General features: G+C 54.8%; 1 protein-coding gene across 5 annotated transcripts in view; it reads right to left on the bottom strand.

Annotated features, from left to right (window-relative positions):
* The window catches only part of LOC119958886 (disintegrin and metalloproteinase domain-containing protein 23-like), a 243561-nt gene that overhangs the window by 127098 nt on the left and 92413 nt on the right, over window positions 1-24050 (bottom strand). For all 5 annotated transcript variants that reach the window (XM_038787411.1, XM_038787403.1, XM_038787419.1 and 2 more), the window contains exon 5: window positions 1774-1856. In XM_038787411.1, coding sequence (XP_038643339.1) covers window positions 1774-1856 — 83 coding nt within the window. The remainder of the gene's footprint in view (window positions 1-1773; window positions 1857-24050) is intronic.

The raw sequence follows: 24050 nt of genomic DNA, 5'->3' as shown, positions 1-24050 counted from the left end.
CCCCGATGGCCGCAACCCACCCCCCCGATGGCCGCAACCCACCCCCCCGATGCCGCAACCCCCCGATGGCCGCAACCCACCCCCCCGATGGCCGCAACCCACCCCCCCCCGATGCCGCAACCCCCCGATGGCCGCAACCTACCCCCCCGATGGCCGCAACCCACCCCCCCGATGCCGCAACCCCCCGATGGCCGCAACCCCCCGATGGCCGCAACCCACCCCCCCGATGGCCGCAACCCACCCCCCCCGATGCCGCAACCCACCCCCCCCATGCCGCAACCCACCCCCCCATGCCGCAACCCACCCCCCCCACCCCCGATGCCGCAACCCACCCCCCCCCCCATGCCGCGACCCCACCCCCCCCCCGATGCCGCAACCCACCCCCCGACACTGAACGGCGTCAACCATCATCAATGGTTGACGCCGTTTTAAAGCAACTGTGATTTTCGCCGACGTGACCCATGGCCACGTCGGCGGGACTTCGGCCCATCCGGGCCGGAGATTTGTGGACTCTAAAAATATAATGAAATCCCGCCGGCGCCAGCTGTTTTCAGAGGCTGCCGGCGGGATTTGCACAACGCCGGTTTTTGGCCGGTGGGAGATTTAAAAACCCTGCGGGAGCGGAAATAACGCCGCTGCCGGCCGATTCTCCGACCCTGCGTGGGGTCGGAGAATCCCGCCCCTGGTTTGGTATGAGGTTAAATGTAACCTAAAGTTCCCTGGACCTGGGCGCTTCAGACGCTGGGTTTTTAAGACTTGGATTTTTAATAGCCAGTTTTGAGGAAATTATGAAAGTGGGTTAGAAATCCTGAGTTTGGTCAAAATCATTGTACACCGAACCGTCCATCATGATTCTTAAAATACAGCATGTTGAGAGGTTTGAACAGTGTTAGCATTGCTTCAAACTGTTGAAGGCTAACTGGATGATGGGCTTTCACAGTGGTAAGGGGGTGACATTTACCATCGGCTTTGGGATGCCAATGTTGGGACCTAAAGGGACTTCCCGAGCCCGCACTTGCCACCAGCAGGGCAGCTCGGTTCCTGAGGCTAGAGGCCCAGTTAGGGAACAGGCAGCCCCGAAGCCACAGCAGTGCCACCAGGAGAGGTGGTGCTGCTGAGGAAGATCAGAAACCCTGAGGGCAGCTCAACATGGAGATGGGGTAAGTAGATACAATAAATTCAGGATGGCCGAGGGCAAAAGGCTCTGCCAATCAGAGGGTTGTCACAGGGAGGCTGCCTCAATGAAGCTGAAGGCTTCCCCACATGCAAAGAGACAGTTTATCTGAAAGCCTGTTCTGCGAGCCAAACGTCCTTAGTCTCCATTAGAACACTTTACATGGGTCTTGATATGAGTTAATAAAAAGTCCCTTTGTGTTTATACTTGCTTTCAGGAGATGGAAGGTAGATAGAGTGCATTGTGCTGCAGAGGCAATCTCGCCCTTCAGGACATACAAAGCACCCTCATTATTGTAGGGCATCTCCATTTCCCCCGACCCTCCATTACCTTGTGACTGTCTAGGAGCAAGGCTGCCTCATGAGGGCAGCTTTCTATCGTCCACCAATGACCAGGTTTAACCTCCCCCATCCTTTTCATTCCACTGATCTGCATTGGATTTGAACTTTGATGCTAAGAGGTGAAAGGGCAGCAGGCCAGGCCAGGCCCAGCCCTTTCCGCTGAGCAAACTTTCACTCTGAAACCCACTCAGGTAACCCCGGCGTTAAACCTGCAAGTCCCACGCAATCTTCACCAGGAGAGCTCCTGGTCATACTTACTGAAGCCCATCGCAGGTGGACAGTGCAACTTTGGACCTGGCAATGCCTCGTATCTGCCCGTGATAGTAACAATGCTCTCCACCCTGAGGGGAAAAGGAAAAGAGTTGAAGCATGGATACAGGTCAATGCCATTAGCGCCAAAGCACCCTTTCAGATTAGTTGAGAAACATTTGGTTGCAGTTTTAATTTACCTTGCTGGGTGGGAATCCCACCTGATCAGGAGGAGAGTTGTATTTACACCCAGTAACCCACACCCACATACCTGCTATAAAATCAAACCATACTACACCTCATCTCATCAGAATTGGAAGGGGGTCACATTAAAATTGGTCCCATAATTGGCCCCACACTTTGCAGAGCAACATGGGTTTTGATGTCCGGTGGTCATAGACTCCTTACTTCTTTCTTGGTTACAGTGCATTCTGGGAAGTATGCCTCACGGTTGGTGCCTCCCTTTCATTTGCACCATAACTATCAGAAAGAAAAACTTGCATTTATATAGCCATTTGCACGACCACCAGATGTCTCACAACGCTTTACAGCCAATGAGGTACTTTGAAGTGTAGCCACTGTTGTGATGTAGAGGACATGGCAGCAAACTTTAAAAAATAAATAAATTTAGAGTACCCAATTCATTTTTTCCAATTAAGGGGCAATTTAGCGTGGCCAATCGACCTATCCTGCACATCTTTGGGTTGTGGGGGCAAAACCCATGCAGACATGAGGAGAATGTGCAAACTCCACACGGACAGTGTCCCAGAGCCAGGATCGATCCTGTGAGGCCGCAGTGCTAACCACTGAGCCCCATGGCAGCAAACCTATGGACAACAATATCCAACAATCAGCAATCTTCTGCTGATCAGATAATATGTTTTTAGGGGTTTTAGTTGAAAGATAAATATTGATCAGGACACCGGGGAGAACTCCCGTGCTCTTCCTAAACATAATGAGCTGAATTCTGCCAGCTCTTTGCAGGGATGGGGGGGGAGGGGTGGGGGGAGTAGGCTAGAAGGCAGGAAGACCGGCAAAACGGGGCAGTGAGGCATTGGTAGTGTGCCCGATGTCCTCCATGCTATTGTTTCAGCAGCAAGGAAGGCGGCAGACAGGCCATTCACCTGGAGGCCTTTTCGTCCTCCACAGGCATTTTTCCCGCATGGAGCAGACCAGAAGGGCAGGCTGGTAGGCAAACCCTGGCAGTCTCCACAGTTGAAGGAGGCTTCCTTTTTGGTCTCTGACTCAGGGGGAGTCCCCGCCCCACGATGGCAATTGCCATCCCTGAGCACCGGTATCATCCACCATCATCAACCAACGCTCTCCCTATTGCCCCCTCATCAGGGCCTGCCTGATTGACCCCGCCAGCCTAATGGTTGCTGCTGGCAGAAAGGCAAGCCGGGATTCTCCATTGCGAGTCCGCCCCACTGCCAGCGAGGATGGAGAATTTGGCACTCGGTCAACACTCCCATTAACTGCAGCAGGACCGGAAATGCCCCCTGCCATGAACGGATGGAGAATCCCACCTGCAGTTTCCATTCCTGCCGATGTGGGGGTTACCACCCGCACTGCCGCCCCTCCAACCCCCACAGCCCCACAACCATTTACAGCCTCGACTATGGGACCCCTGCCGCCTTGGTAGAATTCCACCCATCATTTCACTTCCACCTGAGGAGGCAGAAAGGGCATCGGATTATTGTAGCCGAAAGTTGGCACCTCCAACAATGCTGCTCGCCCGTCGGTACTGCACTGCAAATGTCAATGTCAAGTTTTGACTGGAGCCTGAACACACAACCTTCTGACATTGGCACGGGCAACTGAACAAGGGGTGAACTGCAGCACAGTAACCTTTACCCTCAGCCAAGATCTGCAGAGATGAGAGGCTGAGCCTGAAACCTGTTCTTTCCGTTTTTTGTACCATCTACAAAGCACCTTTGACCACTGGTTATCAGGGGGGTTTTTGCAAACTAAAATAAGAGCCCATGGTGTTAGGGGCAGGATATCGGCATGGATAGAAGATTGGGTGACTGTCAGGTGGCAGAGAGTGGGGATAAAGAGGTCCTTTTCAGGATGGCAGCCGGTGACTAGTGGTGTTCCGCAGGGTGTTGTTGCTTCACAGCGCCAGGGTCCCAGGTTCGATTCCCGCTTGGGTCACTGTCCGTGCGGAGTCTGCACTTTCTCCCTGTGTCTGTGTGGGTTTCCTCCGGGTGCTCCAGTTTCCTCCCACAAGTCCCGAAAGACGTGCTTGTTAGGTGAATTGGACATTCTGAATTCTCCCTCTGTGTACCCGAACAGGCGCCAGTGTGTGGCGACTAGGGGCTTTTCATAGTAACTTCATTGCAGTGTTAATGTAAGCCTACTTGTGACACTAATAAAGATGATCAATATTGTACAAGGATATATGAGGTTTTAATGGTGGAGAGGTAGAGGAACGGAGAGGTTTAAGAAGACAATTCCAGAGCCGAGGATTGAGACAGCTGAAGGCATGGCCAACAGTGGTAAAGTGAAGGAATTTTCAGATGCACAAGAGAGGCCAGAGTTGGAGGAAAGCAGAGATCTAGTTCGGTTGTAGGGCTGGTAGAGGTGAGAGAGATAGGGAAGTGGGGATTTAAAGAAGGCTTGGTGGTGTCTGGGCACTAAAGTACGATCCATCATCTGAAGGGGATACCATGGGCGCGATTCAGCAGCCTCGTCGTGCTTGACCTGACATCGGGATGAGGCCACTGAATCTCGCAAGCGGCCTCTTGTGGGATTTGCGACACTCGATTTCACAAAATCTCGCGACAGATTGCGATCTGGATCTCACCCTCACAGGGTGCCCGGGACTTAGCTGCCGCACCTGGGAGACCTCGCCAGTGCACCATTTAGTACACAAATGTGGAACAGTCATAATGACACCTAGTGGGATCTACCAGGCCATTCGAGACCTCGGGTAGTAGGATACAGAGCAGGCACTCCCGTTGATGCCCAGGCACCTTGGCACGTCCTCAAAGTGCCACCCTGGAAGTGCCAAGGTGCTAGGCTGGCACTGCAAGGCTGTCAGGGTAGCTGCCAGGGTGGTAGTGCCAGGGTACCCAGGTGCCAGGTTGGCACTGCCACGGTTCGGGCCAGGGGGTGCCTTGCCAGGTGAAGGTAGGGTGAGTGGGTGTCCCCGGTGGCCTCCCCAAGGTGGAGGGGAGGAGGGGTCAAAAATGAGTGCTGGGCTGGGGGGGAGAAAGGTGGGGGGTAGATCGGGGTAGCCTTCTAAAACGATGCCCTGAACTGCGAGGAGCCTTTCTTTCTGGAATAACAGGGTGTTTCGCGGCACTGCTGCTACCAATAAACACCCCTTTAATTGCGCTGAAAGCCGGACATAGATATTTTTCTGGTTGAATCGCGCCAGGTTCAAATCCCGCCACAGCTGATGATGGAAATTGAATCAATAAATATCTGGAATTAAAAGTCTAATGCTGACCATGAAACCATTGTCAATTGTTGTAAAAAATCCATCTGGTTCACTAATTCCCTTTGGCAAAGGAAATCTGGACAGAATGTATTCTGGATAGGGGACTTCAATGCCCATTAGCAAAGGTGGCTTGGTAGCACCACTAATGACCGTGATGGCCGAGTCTGAAAGGACATAGCTGCTAGACTGGGTCTGCAATAGGCTGTGAGGGAACCAACAAGGAGGAAAAACCCACTTGACCCTGTCCTCACCAATCTGCATCTGTCCATGACAGTATCGGTAGGAGTAACCACCACACAGTCCTTTTGGAGATGAAGTCCCGTCTTCACGTTGGGGGTAATATCCATCGTGTTGTGTGGCAGTACCATCGTGCTAAATGCGGATAGGTGCACAACAGATCTAGCAACCAACACTGGGCATCAGCAAAATTGTACTCAGCCACAATCTGCAACTTCATGTCCCGGCATATCCCCTACTCTACCATTACCACCAAGCCTGGGGATCAACCCTAGTACTGAAGACTTGTGCTCCAGAATTTTTCGCACCCCTAGCCAAGCTGTTCCAGGACTGCTAAAACCCTGGTTTCTACCCGGCAATGTGGAAAATTGCCCAGGTGAGTCCTGTACACAAGAAATAGGACAAATCTAACAAAGCCAATTACCACCCTATCAGTCTACTCTCAATCACAGTAAAATTATGGAAGGGATCATCAACAGTGCTATCAAGCTGCACTTGTTTGGCAATAACCTGCTCAGTTTGGGTTCCATCAGGGTCACTCAGCTCCTGACTTCATTACAGCATTGGTTCAAACATGGGCAAAAGAGCTGAGTGCCAGAGGTGAGGGGAGGGGAGAGTGACTGTCCTTGACATCAAGGCAGCATTTGACCAAGTATGGCATCAAGGAGCCCTAGCTAAACTGGAGTCAATGGGAATGAGGGGGGTAACTCTTCACTGGTTGGAGTCATACCTGGTACAAAGGAAGATGATTGTGATGATTGGAGGTCAGTCATCCCAGTCTGGGATATCACTGCAGGAGTTCCTCAGGGTAGTGTCCAAGGCCCAACCATCTTCAGCTGCTTCATCAATGAAGCTCCTTCTAACATAAGGTCAGAAATGGGGATGTTGCTGATGATTGCACAATGTTCAAACCATTCGTGACTCCTCAGACATTGAAGCAGTCCATGTCCAAATGCAGCAAGACCTGGACAATATCCAGGCTTGAGCTTGGAAGGGGCAAGTAACATTCGCGGCACTCATGTGCCAGGTAATGGCCATCTCCAATAAGAGAGAATCAAACCATCACCCCTTGACATTCAATGGCATTACCATCACTGAATCCCCTACTATCAACATCCTGGGAGTTCACCATTGACCGGAAACTGAACTGGACTAGCTATACAAATACAAGTGCAGGTCAGAGGCTAGAAATCCTCTGGTAAGTAACTCACCTCCTGACCGTCCCCCAAAGCCTGTCCGCTATCTACAAGGCAGAAATCAGGAGTGTAATGGAATACTCCTCACTTGTGGGAATGAGTGCAGCTCCAACAACACTGAAGAAACGTGACAGCATCCAGGACAAAGCAACCCGCTTGATTCGCACCCTTTCCCCAACATTCACTCCCTCCACCACCGGTGCACAGTCGCAGCAGAGTGTACCATTTACAAGATGCACTGCAGGAACTCACCAAGGCTCCTGAGGCAGAATCTTCCAAACCCACGAGCAGCACCATCAGAAGGTCATGGCAGCAGATACTTGGAAACCCTTCATGTCACTCAATCCTGACATGGAAATATATCTCTGCTCCTTCAACATCGCTGGGTCAAAATTCTAGAACTTCCTCCCCAATAGCACTATGGGTGAACCTACACCACAGACATTGCAGTGGTTGAAGAAGGCAACTCACCACCACCTTCTCAAGGGCAATTAGGGATGGGTAATGAATGCTGGCCTAGCATAAAAATGAATTTAAAAAACAAATAAAGTTCTGCAGAAGGGTCATTCGGACTCGAAACACCACAGATGCTGACAGACCTGTTGAGTTTATCAAGCATTTTCTGTTTTTGTTTAATTTATTACAATGTTAGCAGTTCTACTGTACAACTGCGGAAGGATTGGACAGGATTGGCATGTTCAGGCTGATTCCAGTAGTTGAGTAGTTGAGTACAAGGGGCCATGGATACATGGTTCAATGTAAGAGATTTTAAACGGAACCCGAAGAGAGCTCTTCACAGATTTTTGTGAGGAACTCTCTTCAAGATTGAGACAGGAAAAAAAAAATCCAAATGATATGGGGTCATTAATTAAACAGTGTTGGATAATCTTTTTCCTTTTAGTATCAGATTCAAAAACCTAGAGGCAATAATACCAAAGATGATTGGCAGGTGAGATGATTGGTCGGAATATAAAGAATGGCAGTGTTATACCGTCAGTTCACCGTGAGACCGTGAGAATGAGTGAACATTAGGCTTTATTATCCAGGAACTCGCCTGCCAGTGTCTGCTGTACAAATGAGTGCCACCCACAGGTGGCCGGTCTATATATCGCCCGGTGAGGGCAGAGCCAGAGGCGGAGCCCACCGGGGTTCCAGTACAAGGTCATAGGTCACAGCACTATACAGACAGCATACTTAGGTGAATACTTGCACCACATTCACCCCCTGTTAAAAAAATCAAGTCCAGCAAGGGTGACGTGGGGGTCATCAGATATTCAGTCTGTCTGGAGGCTGGATCATTCGTTTAGATCTCCTCAGCTCTGGTGATGCGGTGGGCACGGTTGTTGCAGGTGGCGACTCTGGGTGCGTGTTGTCTGGAGCTTGAGCTTCAGTCCGGCGTGTCGGGGGCGGTTGAGGTAGGCAGGGGGGTGGTGGGTGGTGGCAGTGCAGGCTCAGGACAATACAGGAGACCCGGGGGGCTGGGGGTGGCAGTAGGCAGCGGGGAGGGGGGCGCGTTGGCAGGGGAACCAGCTGGTGCCAGGTCCTGGAGGGAGACCTTTTCTTGCCGTCCGTCCTGGTGCACGATGTAGGCATACAGGTGGTTGGCGTGCAGCAGCTGGACCCTCTCGACCAGGGGATCGATCTTATGGCTCCTTGTGTGCTTCCGGAGAAGGACAGGTCCCAAAGTTGTCAGCCAGGATGGAAACGAGACCCCGGAGATGAACTTCCTAGGGAAGACAAACAAACAGTCGTGAAGGGTCTCATTCGTGGCTGTGCAGAGGAGTGATCTAATGGAGTGGAGGGCGTCGGGGAGGACCTCCTGCCAGCGGGGGATCGGGAGACTTCTAGACCGGAGGGCAAGAAGAACGGCCTTCCATACCGTTGCGTTCTCCCTCTCCACCTGCCCGTTTCCCTGTGGGTTATAGTTCACAGTCCTGCTCGAGGCGATGCCCTTACTGAGCAGTTCATTGCTCATGAACGATGTGCCCCGGTGACTGTGGACATACGCAGGAAACCGAACAGTGTGAATATGCTGTGCAGTGCCCTTATAACCGTGGCTGATGTCATGTCGGGACAGGGGACAGCGAAGGGGAAGCAGGAGTACTCATCAACGATGGTTGGAAAGTATATATATGGTGTACTGCCACCATATATATTATGGTTAATGGAGGGGAGGGGCCCTTTGAAGTCAATGCTGAGGCGCCCAAAGGGCGCATGTGTCGCGGGACAGGGCATCTGGGGGCTCATTGAGCTTCCCAGGACGATACTTGATATCGTTATTGTAGGTGGAGAGTTCGATCCTCCACTTCAAGATTTTGTCATTCTTAATTTTGCCCCGTTGTGCTTTGTCAAACATAAAGGCTACCGACCGTTGGTCGGTGACGAGGGTGAACCTCCTACCGGCTTGGTAGTGCCTCATGTGCCGCACGGCTTCCACTATGGCTTGTGCTTCCTTCTCAACCGAGGAGTGTCGGATTTCGGAAGCGTGGAGGGTTCTGGAGAAGAATGCTACTGGCCTGCCCGCCTGGTTGAGGATGGCGGCCAGGGCGAGTCTGACGCATCGTTCTCTACCTGGAAGGGGACAGACTCGTCCACCGTGTGCATTGCGGCCTTAGTGATGTTGGCCTTGATGCAGCTGAAAGCCGAGCAGGCCTCAGCCATCAGGGGAAATGTGGTGGTTTTAATAAGTGGGTGGGCTTTGTCCGCAGTGTTGGGGACCCACTGGGCATAGTAGGAAAACAGCCCCAGGCATCGTTTGAAGGCCTTGAGGCTGTGGGGAGGGGGAAGTTCCGTGAGAGGGCGCATACGGTCGGGGTCGGGCCCTAGGACTCCGTCCTCCACGACGTAACTGAGGATGGCTAGTCGGGTAGTGCGGAAAACACACTTCTCTTTGTTATATAGAATGTACAGTGCAGGAGGCCATTCAACCCCTTGAGTCTGCACCGGCTCTTGCAAAGGGTAGCACCCTACCCAAGCCCACACCTCCACCCTATCTCCATAACCCAGTAACCCTTCCCAACACTAAGGGCAATTTATCATGGCCAATCCACCTAACCTGCACATCTTTGGACTGTGGGAGGAAACCAGAGCACCCGGAGGAAACCCACGCACACACGGGGAGGATGTGCAGACTCCGCACAGACAGTGACCCAAGCTGGGAATCGAACCTGGGACCCTGGAGCTGTGAAGCAATTGTGATAACCACTATGCTACGGTGCTGCCCGAGGTTGTGAGGTTGAGGGATTGGGCGGCCTGGAGGAACCTCTGGAGGTGGCGTCATGGTCCTGCTGATCATGGCCGCAGATGGTAACATTGCCCAAGTACGGGTATGTAGCCCGTAATACGTACTGGTCCACCATTCGGTCCATCGTTCTCTGAAAAACGGAGACCCCGTTAGTGACACCGAAAGGGACCCTGAGGAAATGGAAGAGCCAGCCGGCTGCTTCAAAGGCAGTGTAGTGACGCTCTTCCGGGCGAATCGGGACTGGTGGTAGGCCGACTTCACACCGACTGTTGAAAACACCCGGTACTGTGCGATCTGGTTGACCATCTCCGCTATGCGGGGGAGGGGGCAGGGCCGGCTCAAGGCACCGGCAACTCGGGCAGTCGTCCGGGGCGCATTGTGCTAGGGGGCGCCAGAGACTCGGGTCCCGCGCATGCGCAGTTGGGCAGGTGCCAACCAGCGCATGCGCGGTGGCCGCCCTCCCCCAGGGCGGCCCCCCCCTCGGTCCGCCCCCCCCCCGGCTCGGTCCGCTCCCCCGCCCCCCCCTCGGTCCGCCCCCCCCCTCGGTCCGCCACCCCCCCCCTCGGTCCGCCCCCGCCCCCTCGGTCCCCCCCTCCCCCCCCCTCGGGTCCGCCCCCCCGCCTCCCCCCCTCGGGTCCCCCCGCCCCGCCCCCCTCCCCTCGGCCCCGCCCCCCCCTCCCCTCGCGCCTCCCCCAAGGGCGCCGAAGTTCAGCTTGCCCGGGGTGCCAGCAACCCTAGGGCCGGCGCTGGGAGGGGGTACGCATCCAGTTGCGTGAACCGGTTAATGGTCTGGCTGTAGTCCACAACCATCTGATTCTTTTCCCCAGTCCACACGACCACCACTTGCGCTCTCCAGGGGCTGTTGCTGGCCTCGATGACCCCCTCACTCAACAGTCGCTGGACCTCCGACTTGATAAAAATCATGTCTTAGGAACCGTACTGCCTGCTGCTGGTGGCGACGGGCTTACAGTCAGGAGTGAGGTTCGCAAAGAATGAAGTGGGGGACCTTGACGGTCGCAAGGCTGCACACCATGAGGGGGAGTAGGGGTCCGCCGAACTGTAGGGTCAGGCTTCGGTGACTGCATTGGAAGTTTCATCCAAGCAGTAGGGGGCGCAGAGGTGAGGGAGGACGTACACCTTAAAACGAGCGTACTCGCCGCTCTGCATCGCGAGGTTAGCGATACAGTACCCCCGGATCTGGACCGAATGGAATCCGGAGGCAAGGGAGATTGTTTGGGATGTGGGATATATGGTAAGGGAGTAGCGCCTTACCGTGTCAGGGTGAACAAAGCTCTCCGTGCTCCCAGAGTCGAAAAGACAGGGGGTCTCGTGCCCGTTGACCCGGACGACCATCATGGAATTTTTCAGGTGCTTTGGCTGCGAGGGTGACTGCGCCAAGCTGCGGATAGTCTGTGTGGTCGGTGGTATCACAAAATAGCGGCCCCCATGAGTCGCACGTGTCGGGCTGGGGCGAAGATGGCGACCAAGATGGCCGCCCCCATCGGTTGGACGTGTCAGCCATTGCCAGAGCCAAGATGGCGGCCCCCATGAGTCGCATGTGTCGGCCGGTGTTGGAGCCGGCGGCCAAGATGGCGGCCCCCACGAGTTGCACGCGGCTGATGACGCGTCTGAAGGGGACGTTCCCGGCTGGCACGCAGCCACATTGCGGGGTCTGTGGGCCTGTGAGTCCATGGGTCGGGCCTGGTGAGATTTTGACTTCTGGGCTTTAGGTCAGCCCAGACAGACTCTGGCAAAGTGTCCCTTTTTGCCACAGTCGCTGCACGTTGCTGTGCGGGCTGGGCAACGCTGCCGGGGGTGTTGACCCTGGCCGCAGAAGTAGCACTGTGGTTCCCCGGTCTGGGCGGGCAGCCGCGCGGCACAGACCCGCGATGTAGTCGGGTCCGACGGGGGCCGCGACGATGGTGTCCACGAGGGATTCGCCGGGTTCGCGGGGAACGCACTGAGGCTCTGGTACGCCACCTCTAATGAGGTGGCTAGTTTTACCGTGTCCCACAGGTCAGTGTCCCGTTTTCCAGCAAGCGCTGCCTAATATAGTTCGATCGGATCCCAGCCACGTAGGTGTCCCGGATCTGTAGCTTCATGTGTTCCTCCGCCATCACATCCCAATAGTTGCAGTTCCTCGCGAGTAGGGTCAAGTTTTCCAGGTACTCGTCCAGCGACTCCCCGGCGCGTTGACGGCGAGTAGTGAGGAGGTGTCGCGCGAACACTTCGTTTACAGGTTTCACGAAATGCGCCTTGAGGGTTGCGACTGCCACCTCGTTTGTGGCAGCTTTCTCTATCATCACGGAGATTCGATGGCTCACCCGAGCGTGGAGGAGTCGCAGCTTGAGGGTTTCAGAGGGAGGCGTTGTGGAGGAGTCGAGGTAGGCCTCGAAACAGCAAAGCCAATGTCTGAAGATCTCTTTGGCTTCTGTCGCTCACACGTCGAGTTCGAGTTTATCTGGCTTGAGAGCGGTTTCCATGGTGCTGGCTCTGGATTATAAATTGTTATACCGCAAATTCACTGAGATACCATGAGAACGAGTGAACATAAGGCTTTATTATCCAGGAACTCACCTGCCAGTGTCTGCTGTACAAATGAGTGCCACCCACAGGTGGCCGGTCTATATATCGCCCCGGTGAGGGCAGAGCCAGAGGCGGAGCGCACCAGGGTTCCAGTACAAGGTCATAGGTCACAGCACTATACAGACAGTTCATACTTAGGTGAATACATTCACCACAGACAGAGAATGACTAAAAGGTTAATCAGGAGAAAGAAGTTAGAATTTGAGGTAAAGCGGGCAAGAAATACAAAAACAAATAACGTGAGTAGATATTTAAAAGGATAAGAGCAAATAAAGTGAGTGTTGGCCCTCTGGAGAGTGACAATGGGGAGTTAATAACAGGTAATAAGGAAATGGCAGATGAAATGAACAAATATTTGGTTTCTGTCTTCACTACAAAACTTTCCAGTAAAGCTGTGAACCGGGACTTCCGGGGTGTCCATGGAGTGAGCGGTCACACATTATGTGGCTCCCGCTCAAGGCAGATTCTTTTCGGTCCTTTCCCCACCCGAAGGGCAAAGTATTTGCGAGCACGAGGTGCAGGAGTGCCTGGGGAAGGTTTTACTTCTTTATTTTTATAAATTTAAGGTACCTAATTTTTTTTCCCAATTAAGAGGCAATTTAGCGTGGCCAATCCACCTACCCTGCACATCTTTGGTTTGTGGGGGTGAGACCCCCGCAAACACGGGGCGAATGTGCAAACTCCACACAGACAGTGACGCGGGGCCGGGATCCTCGGTGCGTGAGGCAACAGTGCTAGTCACTGCGTCACCTTGCCGACCTCGAGGATTTGCTTCTCTGGTGTGGCTGGTGGATGGATCCACAGACCAGGAGTGGTGCAAGAAGGAAAGAGCTGCTGGTGCCAGAGAGTCTTCGTACGCCACAGGAGAAGATGGTGGAGGGCAAGGGTGCTGCTCTGCCTGTCCAGTGGTCGACGGAGCAGTTCATAGAGTTTCCTGATGAAACGTTTCGGCAGCAGAGGAAAGAGGCCCTGGAAGACCTGGCCAAGGTGGGGGAACTGATTAAGTTGGGGATCGAGAAAGAGGAGCAGAGGCTGGAGTCCCAGGGCTGGGCGAAGCAGAAAGTGGAGGAGGCAGTGGGTGAGCACAAGGAGCAGTTGCCTCGTTGGTGGCCGAGGTTGGAGTGATAGAGGACAGACAGAAGAGGATGAGGGAGAAGGTTGGAGGATCTGGAGAATCGCTCCACAAGGCAAAACCTCAGGACTGTGGGTTGCCTGAAGGCACTGAAGGTGCGGAGGCCAGTCTGCACATGGCTAAGATGCTGGAGAAATTTATGGGGGAGGGGGTCTTTGACCAGCCTCAGGAGGTTGAGCCAGCTCACAGGGCGCTAATGAGGAGGCCACAGGCAGACGAGCCGCCAAGGGTGATGATGGTACGTTTGCACAGCTTTCTGGATAAGAAGATTCTTCGATGGGTGAGGCAGACCAGGAAATGTACCCGGGAAGGGAATGAACTACAGGCGTACCAGGAACTGGGAGCAGAACTGGCAAAGAGGAAGGCCGGGTTTAACTGGATAACGGCTGCCTTCTTTAAAAAGGGGGTGAAGTTTGGGGTATTGTACCCGGTCTGCCTGCGGGTGACTTTCCTGAAGCGAGAATATTATTTCAGCACGGCAGAGGAGGCGATGGAGTTTATGAGGGACAATGAACGAGGACTTCCGGTTGCGGTGATGCGGAGCTAAGCCACACGTTCGGTGGCTCCCGCTATTTTCGGTTTTTTGGGCTCTTTTAAGGGCCCGTAGCGGCGCTGGTTGGACTTTTCCCGGTGGGGGAACACATCCACTGTGCTTATCTGCCGGTGGATGGACTGGACCAGGAGCAGGGCGGTCAAAAATTCGGCTTTGGAGCAAAGAAAGGTGCGAGGCAGGAAGAACAAGATGGCGGCGGGCGGGGAACCGGCAGCATGGCAGCAGTGGGCGCAGGAGCAGCAGGAGCTACTTCAGCGCTGTTTCAGAGAGCTGAAAGCTGAGCTCCTGGAACCGCTTATGGCCTCACTGGATAAGCTCATGGCGACTCAGACGGCTCAGGGTGCAGAGATCCGCGAGTTACGGCAAAAGGCCTCAGAGAACGAGGATGAAATCCTAGGCCTGGCAGTGAAGGTGGAGTCGCACGAGGCGCTCCACATGAAATGGCAGGCGAGGATGGAGGAAATGGACAACCGCTCGCGGTGGAAGAACTTGCGGATCCTGGGCCTCCCGGAGGAGCTGGAGGGATCGGACCTGGGGGCCTATGTGGCCTTGATGCTGAACTCGCTAATGGGAACGGGGTCCTTCCAAGGGCCCTTGGAGCTGGAGGGCGCCCATCGAGTGTTGCTGAGAAAGCCCAGGCCGAACGAGCCGCCAAGGGCGGTGCTGGTCCGTTTTCACCGCTTCGTCGACCGTGAATGTGTGCTGAGATGGGCTAAAAAGGAGAGGAGCAGCAGGTAGGAGAACACAGAGATCCGGATTCATCAGAACTGGAGGTGGCGAAGAAAAGGGCTGGTTTTCACCAGTTGAAGGCAGTGCTGCACAAGAGAGGTGAAGTTCGGCCTGCTACAGCCGGCACGCCTCTGGGTCACTTATAAAGACCGCCAGCTCTATTTTGACTCCCCGGAAGAGGCCTGGGCCTTCGTCCAGGCAGAGAAGCTGGACTCGAACTGAGGATTGAGGGGGGGTTCGAGACGGATGTACATTGTCCGGTGGCTCTGTTCTCCCTTGTACTTCTTTGTTGGTCTTTTTTTTCCTCTTTTTTGGGGATTTCTACTATTTATTTCTGTTCCTTTCTCTCTGGTGGAAAGTTGTATTTTGGAATTTGGGAATTGGGGGGGGGGGGGGGGGGGGAGAAAGAGAGGCGGCCACGGGTTTGTTATTTTGTAGGCCCATTGGGACGCGCCCCTTTTTCTTTCCCACACTTTCGGTCGGGGGCGGGGTTTAAGCTGGAAGCGCGGGCTTTTTCCCGCGCTGGAGGCGGAATGGGAGGGGTCTGTACCGGCCCGGGGGAGTGGCAGTTGGGTTACACCGGGGGGGGGGTTGGGGTGGCAGGAGCAGCCGGGGTCAGCAGGAATCGGCTGACTTACGGAAGTACGACGAGAGGGGCAACGCAGCTAGGGGGGGCCCTAGCAACGAGGGGGAGGGGGGTGTTGGGGGGGAGGGGGTTGTTGGGGGCGGCTGGTCACATGGAATGTAAGGGGGCTGAATGGGCCGGTCAAGCGGGCCCGGGTGATTGCGCACTTGAAGGGGCTAGGGGTCCAAGGTGGTCGGCTCCAGGGTGGAACCGGGCTGGGGGCTCGCCATTTATGGGGTAGCATTGGAGCCGGGAGTGCAGGAGGCGAGAGAGGCCGATATTCTGGCCTTTGCGTCCCTAGTAGCCCGGCGAAGGATTCTTTTACAGTGGAAGGACGCGAAGCACCCGAGCCCGGAATCCTGGATCAATGACATGGCCGGGTTCATCAAACTGGAGAGGGTCAGGTTTGCCCTGAGGAGGTCGGTGCATGGGTTCCTCCGGCGATGGCAGCCTTTTCTTGATTTCCTGGCGGAGTGTTAGAGGGTGGTCAACTTCAGCAGCAACATGAGGCGCTTGTTGGGCCGCATTCCGGACCTAGAGGCAGGGGGCCTGATCATGGGGGGAGACTTTAACACAGTGCTGGATCCCCCACTGGACCGGTCCAGTTCAAGGACGGGTAGGAGACCGGCGGCAGCCAAAGTACTGAGGGGGTTTATGGACCGGATGGGAGGGGTGGATCCCTGGAGGTTTGGGAGGCCGAGAGCGCGGGAGTATTCCTTTTTCTCCCATGTCCATAGGGTCTATTCCCGAATAGATTTCTTCATCCTGAGCAGGGGATTGATCCCGAAGGTGCAGGATGCAGAGTATTCGGCCATAGCAATTTCAGACCATGCTCCGCACTGGGTTGATCTGGAGATGGGGGAGGCGCGGGACCAGCGCCCGCTCTGGCGACTGGATGTGGGGCTGCTGGCTGATGAGGAGGTGTGTAGGAGGGTCCGGGGAAGTATTGAGGGGTATCTGGATACCAACGACACAGGGGAGGTCCGGGTGGGGATGGTCTGGGAGGCTCTGAAAGCAGTGATCCGGGAGCTGATCTCCATACGGACCCATAGGGAAAGGAGGGAGAGGAAGGAGAGGGAGAGACTGGTGGGGGAGCTCCTGGATGTGGACAGGAGATACGCGGAGGCACCGGAGGAGGGGTTGCTGGGGGAACGGCGTAGTTTGCAGGCCAAATTTGACTTGTTGACCACCAGAAAGGCAGAGACACAGTGGAGGAGGTCGCAGGGCGCGGTATATGAGTATGGGGAGAAGGCGAGCACGATGTTGGCGCATCAGCTCCGCAGGCGGGATGCGGCTAGGGAAATTGGTGGAGTGACGGATAGGGGTGGGAATGTAATGCAGAAGGGGACAGAAGTAAATGGGGTCTTTAGGGACTTCTACGAGGAACTGTACCGGTCAGAACCTCCGATGGGGAGAGGGGGGATGGAGAGCTTCATGAACAGGCTATGCTTCCCAAGGGTTCAAGAGGAGCTGGTAGAGGGGCTGGGGGCGCCGATAGAGTTGGAGGAGCTAGTCAGGGGGATCGGGCAAATGCAGTCAGGTAAGGCGCCGGGGCCGGACGGGTTCCCGGTAGAATTTTATAAAAAGTATGCGGATCTGGTGGGCCCCCTGTTGGTGCGAGCCTTCAATGAGGCATGGGAGGGGGGGGGCTTTGCCCCCGACGATGTCGCGGGCACTGATCTCTCTGATCCTGAAGCGGGATAAGGACCCCTTGCAGTGTGGATCATACAGGCCTATCTCGCTCCTCAATGTTGACGCTAAGTTGCTGGCGAAGATCCTGGCCACCAGGATAGAGGACTGTGTGCCAGGGGTGATACATGAGGATCAGACAGGATTTGTCAAGGGACGGCAGCTCAACACGAATGTGCGGAGACTACTAAATGTTATTATGATGCCGGCAGTGGAGGGGGAGGCTGAGATAGTGGTGGCGCTGGATGCGGAGAAAGCATTTGATAGAGTTGAGTGGGGGTACCTGTGGGAGGTGCTGGAGCGGTTCGGATTCGGGGAGGGATTCATCAAATGGGTGAGGCTGCTCTACGCGGCTCCGATGGCGAGTGTAGTTACCAATGGAAGGAGATCGGAGTACTTTAGGCTCTACCGTGGGACCAGGCAGGGGTGCCCCCTGTCCCCCTTGCTCTTTGCACTGGCGATTGAACCTTTGGCTATGGCGTTGAGGGAGTCAGGGAGATGGAGGGGTCTGGTGCGAGGTGGGGAGGAACATCGTGTATCGCTGTATGCGGACGACCTGCTGTTGTATGTGGCGGATCCAGAAGGGGGAATGCCGGGGGTGATGGAGCTGTTAGCGGAATTTGGGGGCTTCTCGGGCTATAAGTTAAATTTAGGCAAGAGTGAGGTATTTGTAGTACACCCGGGTGATCAGGAGGAGGGAATCGGGAGACTCCCATTTAAGAGGGCAGTGAAGAGTTTCAGATACCTGGGGGTGCAGGTGGCCAGGAGTTGGGGGACTCTCCATAAGCTTAATTTTACCAGGCTGGTGGAGCAGATGGAAGAGGAATTTAAAAGGTGGGACATGGTGCCGCTATCGTTGGCGGGTAGAGTGCAGTCCGTCAAAATGACGGTTCTCCCGAGGTTCTTGTTCCTTTTCCAGTGTTTGCCCATCTTTATCCCTATGGCCTTTTTTAGAAGGGTGACTAGCAGCATCATGAGCTTTGTTTGGGCGCATGGGACCCCGAGGGTGAAGAGGGTCTTCTTGGAGCGGGGTAGAGATGGTGGGGGGCTGGCGTTACCCAATCTCTCGGGGTATTATTGGGCGGCCAATGTGTCGATGGTGCGCAAGTGGGTAATGGAGGGGGAGGGGGCAGCATGGAAACGGATGGAGAGGGCGTCCTGTGGAGATACAAGCCTGGGGGCCCTGGTAACGGCGCCGTGGCTGTTCCCTCCTACGAGGTATACCACGAGTCCGGTGGTGGCGGCTACCCTCAAGATTTGGGGGCAGTGGAGGCGACATAGGGGAGAAGTGGAGGGCTCGATGGAGGCTCCGTTAAGGGGGAACCATAGGTTCGTCCCGGGGAACATTGATGGGGGATTTCAGGGTTGGCACAGAGCGGGCATCAGACAGCTGAGGGACCTGTTTATTGATGGGAGGTTTGCGAGCCTGGGGGAGTTGGAGGAGAAATTTGGGCTCCCCCCGGGGAACATGTTCAGGTATCTGCAGGTAAAGGCATTTGCTAGGCGGCAGGTGGAGGGATTCCCTTCGCTTCCCGCGAGGGGGGTGAGCGACAGGGTGCTTTCGGGGGTCTGGGTCGGAGAGGGGAAGATATCTGATATCTACAAGGTTATGCAGGAGGCGGAGGAGGCGTCAGTAGAGGAGCTGAAAGCTAAGTGGGAGGGGGAACTGGGGGAACAGATCGAAGACGGGACATGGGCTGATGCCCTGGAGAGGGTTAATTCTTCCTCCTCGTGTGCGCGGCTTAGCCTCATCCAATTCAAGGTGCTGCACCGGGCCCACATGACTGGGACGAGGATGAGTAGGTTCTTTGGGGGTGAGGACAGGTGTGTCAGGTGCTCGGGGAGTCCAGCGAACCATGCCCATATGTTCTGGGCATGCCCGGCACTGGAGGAGTTCTGGAAGGGGGTGGCGAGGACGGTGTCGAGGGTGGTGGGATCCAGGGTCAAGCCAGGATGGGGACTCGCGATTTTTGGGGTTGGGGTGGAGCCGGGAGTACAGGAGGCGAAAGAGGCCGGTGTGCTGGCCTTTGCGTCCCTAGTAGCCCGGCGAAGGATCTTGCTACAATGGAAGGATGCGAGGCCCCCAAGCGTGGAGACCTGGATCAATGACATGGCGGGTTTCATTAAGCTAGAGAAGGTCAAATTCGCCCTGAGAGGGTCGGTACAAGGGTTCTTTAGGCGGTGGCAGCCTTTTCTCGACTTTCTGGCTCAACGATAGGGTACGGGGACAGCAGCAGCAGCAACCCGGGGAGGGAAAAGGGGAGGGAAAAGGGGAGGGAAAAGGGGGGGGGGCCGACAATGACTATGTTTGTTTATTTAATTTTAATATTTTTAAAGTTCTTTGTTGTTCATTAGGGTTGGGGGGGTGGGGGGATGTGATACATGCGCCGATACGGTCTGGGGGTGTCACAGTTATTATGGGTTATTTTGTTGCATTTCATTGTTTGTCGTTATGTTTTATATTTTCTGTAAAAAATTCCAATAAAAATTATATTAAAAAAAACTTCAGCAGCAACCTGGGGGGGGGGGGGGAGGCTTGTTATGGAGATGGAGGTTTGTTCTCATGGTTTTATGCTTATTTCTTTTTCTTGTTGTTAATTTATTGTTTTTGTATTGGGGGGAGGGTTACTGTTTTTCTTTGTTGTGATAAACTTTGTTGTTGGAAAGTTTGAATAAAAAATTTTTTTTTTTAAATGAGGGACAATGAACGTTGAAGAGTGTGAGGACTTTGAACTTTGGAGTTCTTGTGTGTTCTTCAAAGTTTTTGATGGTGGGTTGTTTGGAGGGCAGTTTTCTTCTCATGGGGAGTGCACCTTTGTTACTCTTTCGGGATGTACGGGTGGGGGAGAGGGGTACTGGGGGAGGTAGGGAGGTTGGAGGCCTTGGCGGGGGCCATCATGCCAGCTGGGGGGGGGGGGCTGGGTAATGGGAGTGGTGGGGTTACCATGAAGCAGGTGCAGGAGTGGGGGGGGAGAATGGGGTTGGTTCTTTGTTGGAGGGTGGAGAGGAGGGTTGCTGACAGGAGTGTGGTTGTTGTGGCGCAGTTGGAAAGGGATCGATGGCAATGGACATCCAAGGGATGGGCCTGAAAGGTCGTGTGACACGGGCCGGGGGCTGGTTCAAAAAGGCATATGGCTGATCAGCAAGGGAGGGGCAGGCAGCCATCTGACCAGGCTGGTCACATGGAACGTGAGAGGGCTGAATGGGCCGGTCAAACAGTTGCGTGTGTCTACGCACCTGAGCAGTCTGCAGGCGGACGTGGTCTTTTTGCAGGAGATGCATTTAAAGATAGGGAATCAGACGAGGTTGAAGAAGGGGTGGGTGGGGCAGGTGGGCCACTCGGGGCTGAATATGAAGACGAGGGGGGTGACGGTGCTGGTTAATAAGCAGGCGGCGTTCGTGGGGGGGGAGCATTGTGGCCGATTCGGGGGGGGAGGTTTGTGATGGTGAGCTGGAAGCTGGAGGGGATGTTGGTTGTCCTAGTAAACATTGATGTCCCAAATTGGAATGATCTAGATTTTCTGAGGTGGGTGTTCGGGAAGATTCCCTAATTTGGAAACACACCGGTTGATTATGGGGGGGTGGATTTTAATATGGTGATAGAGCCGAGCTTGGACTGGTCAAGCCCCAAGACGCTGAGGGTGTCAGCAGTGGCAAAGGAGCTGAAGGGGTTAATGCAGCACATTGGTTGGGGGGGGGGGGGGGGGGGGGGGGGGGGCGGAATTTGTGATTTGTGCGTGACACGTTGGGGGGGGGGGGGGGCGCGGTGGATGAGGAGGTTTGTGAGCGGGTGAGGGCTGCCATTCGGAGGTATGTGGAGCTAAACAATATGGGGGAGGTCACGGCAGCCACGCTGTGGGAGGCGCTCAAGGTAGTGGTTAGGGGGAGTTCATTTCAATTCAGGTACATAGGAAGAAAGTAAAGCGGGCGGAGATAGCAAGACTGGTGGACGGGATTCTGAGGGTGGATAGGAGATATTCGGAGGTGCCAGAGGCAGGGGGTTGAAGTAGAGACAGTGGCTCTGGATGGAGTTTGAGTTAGTGACTATGGGGAAGGCGGTGGAGCAGTTGCAGATGACCAGAGGGGCAGTATGTAAGTACGGAGAGAAGGCGAGCAGGATGTTGGCCCATTAGTTGAGGAATCAAAAGCGGCGAGGAAGGCCATCGAAGGAGTGGTTGCACCCTTGAAAGGCTCAATGGAGGCAGTCAAGAAGTGTCTGGAGGCACAGGGGTCACAGATCCAGAAGATGGAGAGGGTGATGTCTGATCACAGTGATCGGGTGGTGGCACTGGAGGTGGTGGGACTCCTGGGGAGCCTTTGCAAGTCGCTAAGGGCAAAGTTAGGGGAGCAGGAGATCAGATCTAGAAGGCAGAACATGCGTATAATTTGCCTGTCTGAAGGTGTGGAGGAGGCACGAGCGCTACAAGAGGCATCTCAAGGATGCTGGCGGGGCTGGTCGCGGAGGGGGCCCAAAGGTGGATAGAACGCACAGGTCTGTAAGGCAGAAGCCAAGAGCAGGGGAGCCGCTGGGCGGTGATTGTGAGGCTCCACAAGTTGGTGGTGAAGGAGAAGATCCTGCAGTGGGCCAGGGAGAAATGGAACTGTGAATGGGAGGGGAACAGGGTCCGAATCTATCAGGAAATTGGAGCGGAGCTGGCGAAAAGGCGTGCCAGGTTCAACAGGGCCAAGGAGCCACTTTATCGAAGGCAGATCAGGTTTGGGGTGCTAAACCCGGTGAAACTGTGGGTGACTTCTGAAGACCAGGAGTATAAATTCAAAACCCCAGAGGAGGCCAATGATTTTATTAGAGATCATAAACTGGAGGAGAACTGAACGTTCACAGGAGATGAAGGAGTTCGGAAGAAGCGGGTAGTGTGGGGGCATCTCCCCTGCCTCTCCCCTTTGCCCCCTGCCACCCCCCACCGCCTGTTTATTTTGGAGGAGGCGACCTGTGGCTTTGGATGTGTCCTTGTTTGGGAGGGGGTAGGCCCAAGGAGGGAAGGGGGGGCAGGTAGGAGGAGCCTTTGGGCAGGAGCTGCCACGCTGGCAGGTAATGCAGGTGAGCGATAGTGAGGTGGGGAAATGACCGCGGGGGTTGGCCCGGGAGCAGAGGGGTGGGCGGGAGGGTTTGAATGGGGAGGGCGTGGTCAAGGATGGTGAAGGGGGCCATCTTGGATGGGCCTGGTTTCGGGTGAAATTAAACGTGACAGAATCGGTAGAGGAGGATGGCGGACAGTAGAGGGGAATGGAGGCGCAAGCTTCCATGAAGGTCCGTGACACGGAATGTTCGGGGGCTGAACGGGCCATGGTCTCGGGTCTTTGCGCATCAGTTGATTCTGGGGGGGGGGGTAATTTTAATTGCGTGCGGGAACCGAGGGTGAACAGGCTGAGCCCCATGTCAATGGGAACACTGAGTATTGCGAAGGAGCTGAAAGGGTTTTTATGGAAAGGATGGGAATGGTGGATCCGTGGAGGTTTAACAACCCGGGGGAGAGGGAGTATTCCTTCTTCGCGCACGTGTACAAAGTATACACCAGAATCGATTTTTCTATGATGAGTCGAGGTGTGTTGGTGGGGGTGGTGGGTGCGGACTATGCGGGAATCGTGATTTCTGACCATGCACCACACTGGCTGGAGGTTTGACTTAGCTCGAGGCAGGAACAGAGGCCGGGATCGAGGCTAGACTCAGGGCTGTTAGCGGACACAGGGTTCTGCGATAAGGTGCGGTCGGTGATTAAGGACCACGTGGAGCTGAACCAAATGTGGAGGTATCGGTGGCCACATTCTGGGAGGCATTGAAGGTGGTGGTCCGGGGGGGGAGATTATCTCATTCAAAGCACAGAGATAGAAGGAAGAGAGATGAGTATGGACGATTATTGGATGAGATATGCAGGCTGGTTTAGCACTGTCGGCTAAATCGCTGGCTTGTAAAGCAGAACAATGCCAGCAGTGCGGGTTCAATTCCCGTACCAGCTTCCCTGAACAGGCGCTGGAATGTGGCGACTAGGGGCTTTTCACAGTAACTTCATTGAAGCCTACTCGTGACAATAAGTGATTATTATTATTATATTAGATAGTCGATGTGGACAGAGGATATTCGAGGAACCCCACCGTGGAGGGATTGATGAAGAGAAAGAATTTAAAGGGGCAGTTCAGTAGGCTGATGATAGGTTGTTGGGCAGCTATAGAGGGCGAGGGAGGAGCAGTATGAATATGGAGAGAAGGCGAGCCGCAGGCTAGCCCATCAGCTACAGAGACAGGCCGCGTCTCGAGAAATTCTGAGGGTACGGACAGGAAAGGGGGAGGTCGGGTCAGAGCTGGGGAGATAAATGAGGCGGTCAGGGAGTACTCTGAGAAATTGTATCGGGCCGATCTGGGAGGTGAGGAAGAGGATATGGGCCGATTTTCAGGCAAGTTAGAATTCCCATGGCTGGATGAGGAAAGGAGATAGGCACTGGAGCATCCAATAGGGTTGAGAGAGGTGGTGAAAAGCATAAAAGGGATGAAGTTGGGGAAGGCCCTGGGGCCGGACGGTTACCCGGTGGTGTTTTATAAGGAGGTTGCGCCGGAGCTGGCACCACATTTATTGGGGGCGTTTAGCGAGGTGCTGGAGAAGAGGGAGCTGCCGGAGACACTGATCAGGCGTTGATCATGCTAATTGCGAAGAAGAAGAAGGACCCGCTGGAGTGTGGGTCATACAGGCCCCTATGCAGATGTGAAAGTGCTGGCTACGTTAGTGGCGGAGAGGATGGAAGGATGCGTACCGGGAATGGCTGCAGAGGATCAAACGGGTTTCGTGAAGAGTAGGCAACTTTCCATAATATTAGGCAGTTACTAAATGTGATCATGA

The sequence above is a fragment of the Scyliorhinus canicula genome, chromosome 2 (genome assembly GCF_902713615.1).
Source record: "Scyliorhinus canicula chromosome 2, sScyCan1.1, whole genome shotgun sequence".
In the NCBI taxonomy this organism is placed as follows: domain Eukaryota; kingdom Metazoa; phylum Chordata; class Chondrichthyes; order Carcharhiniformes; family Scyliorhinidae; genus Scyliorhinus; species Scyliorhinus canicula.
The sequence above is the reverse complement of the archived record's forward strand: the minus strand, read 5'-3'. Positions and strand labels throughout refer to the sequence as shown.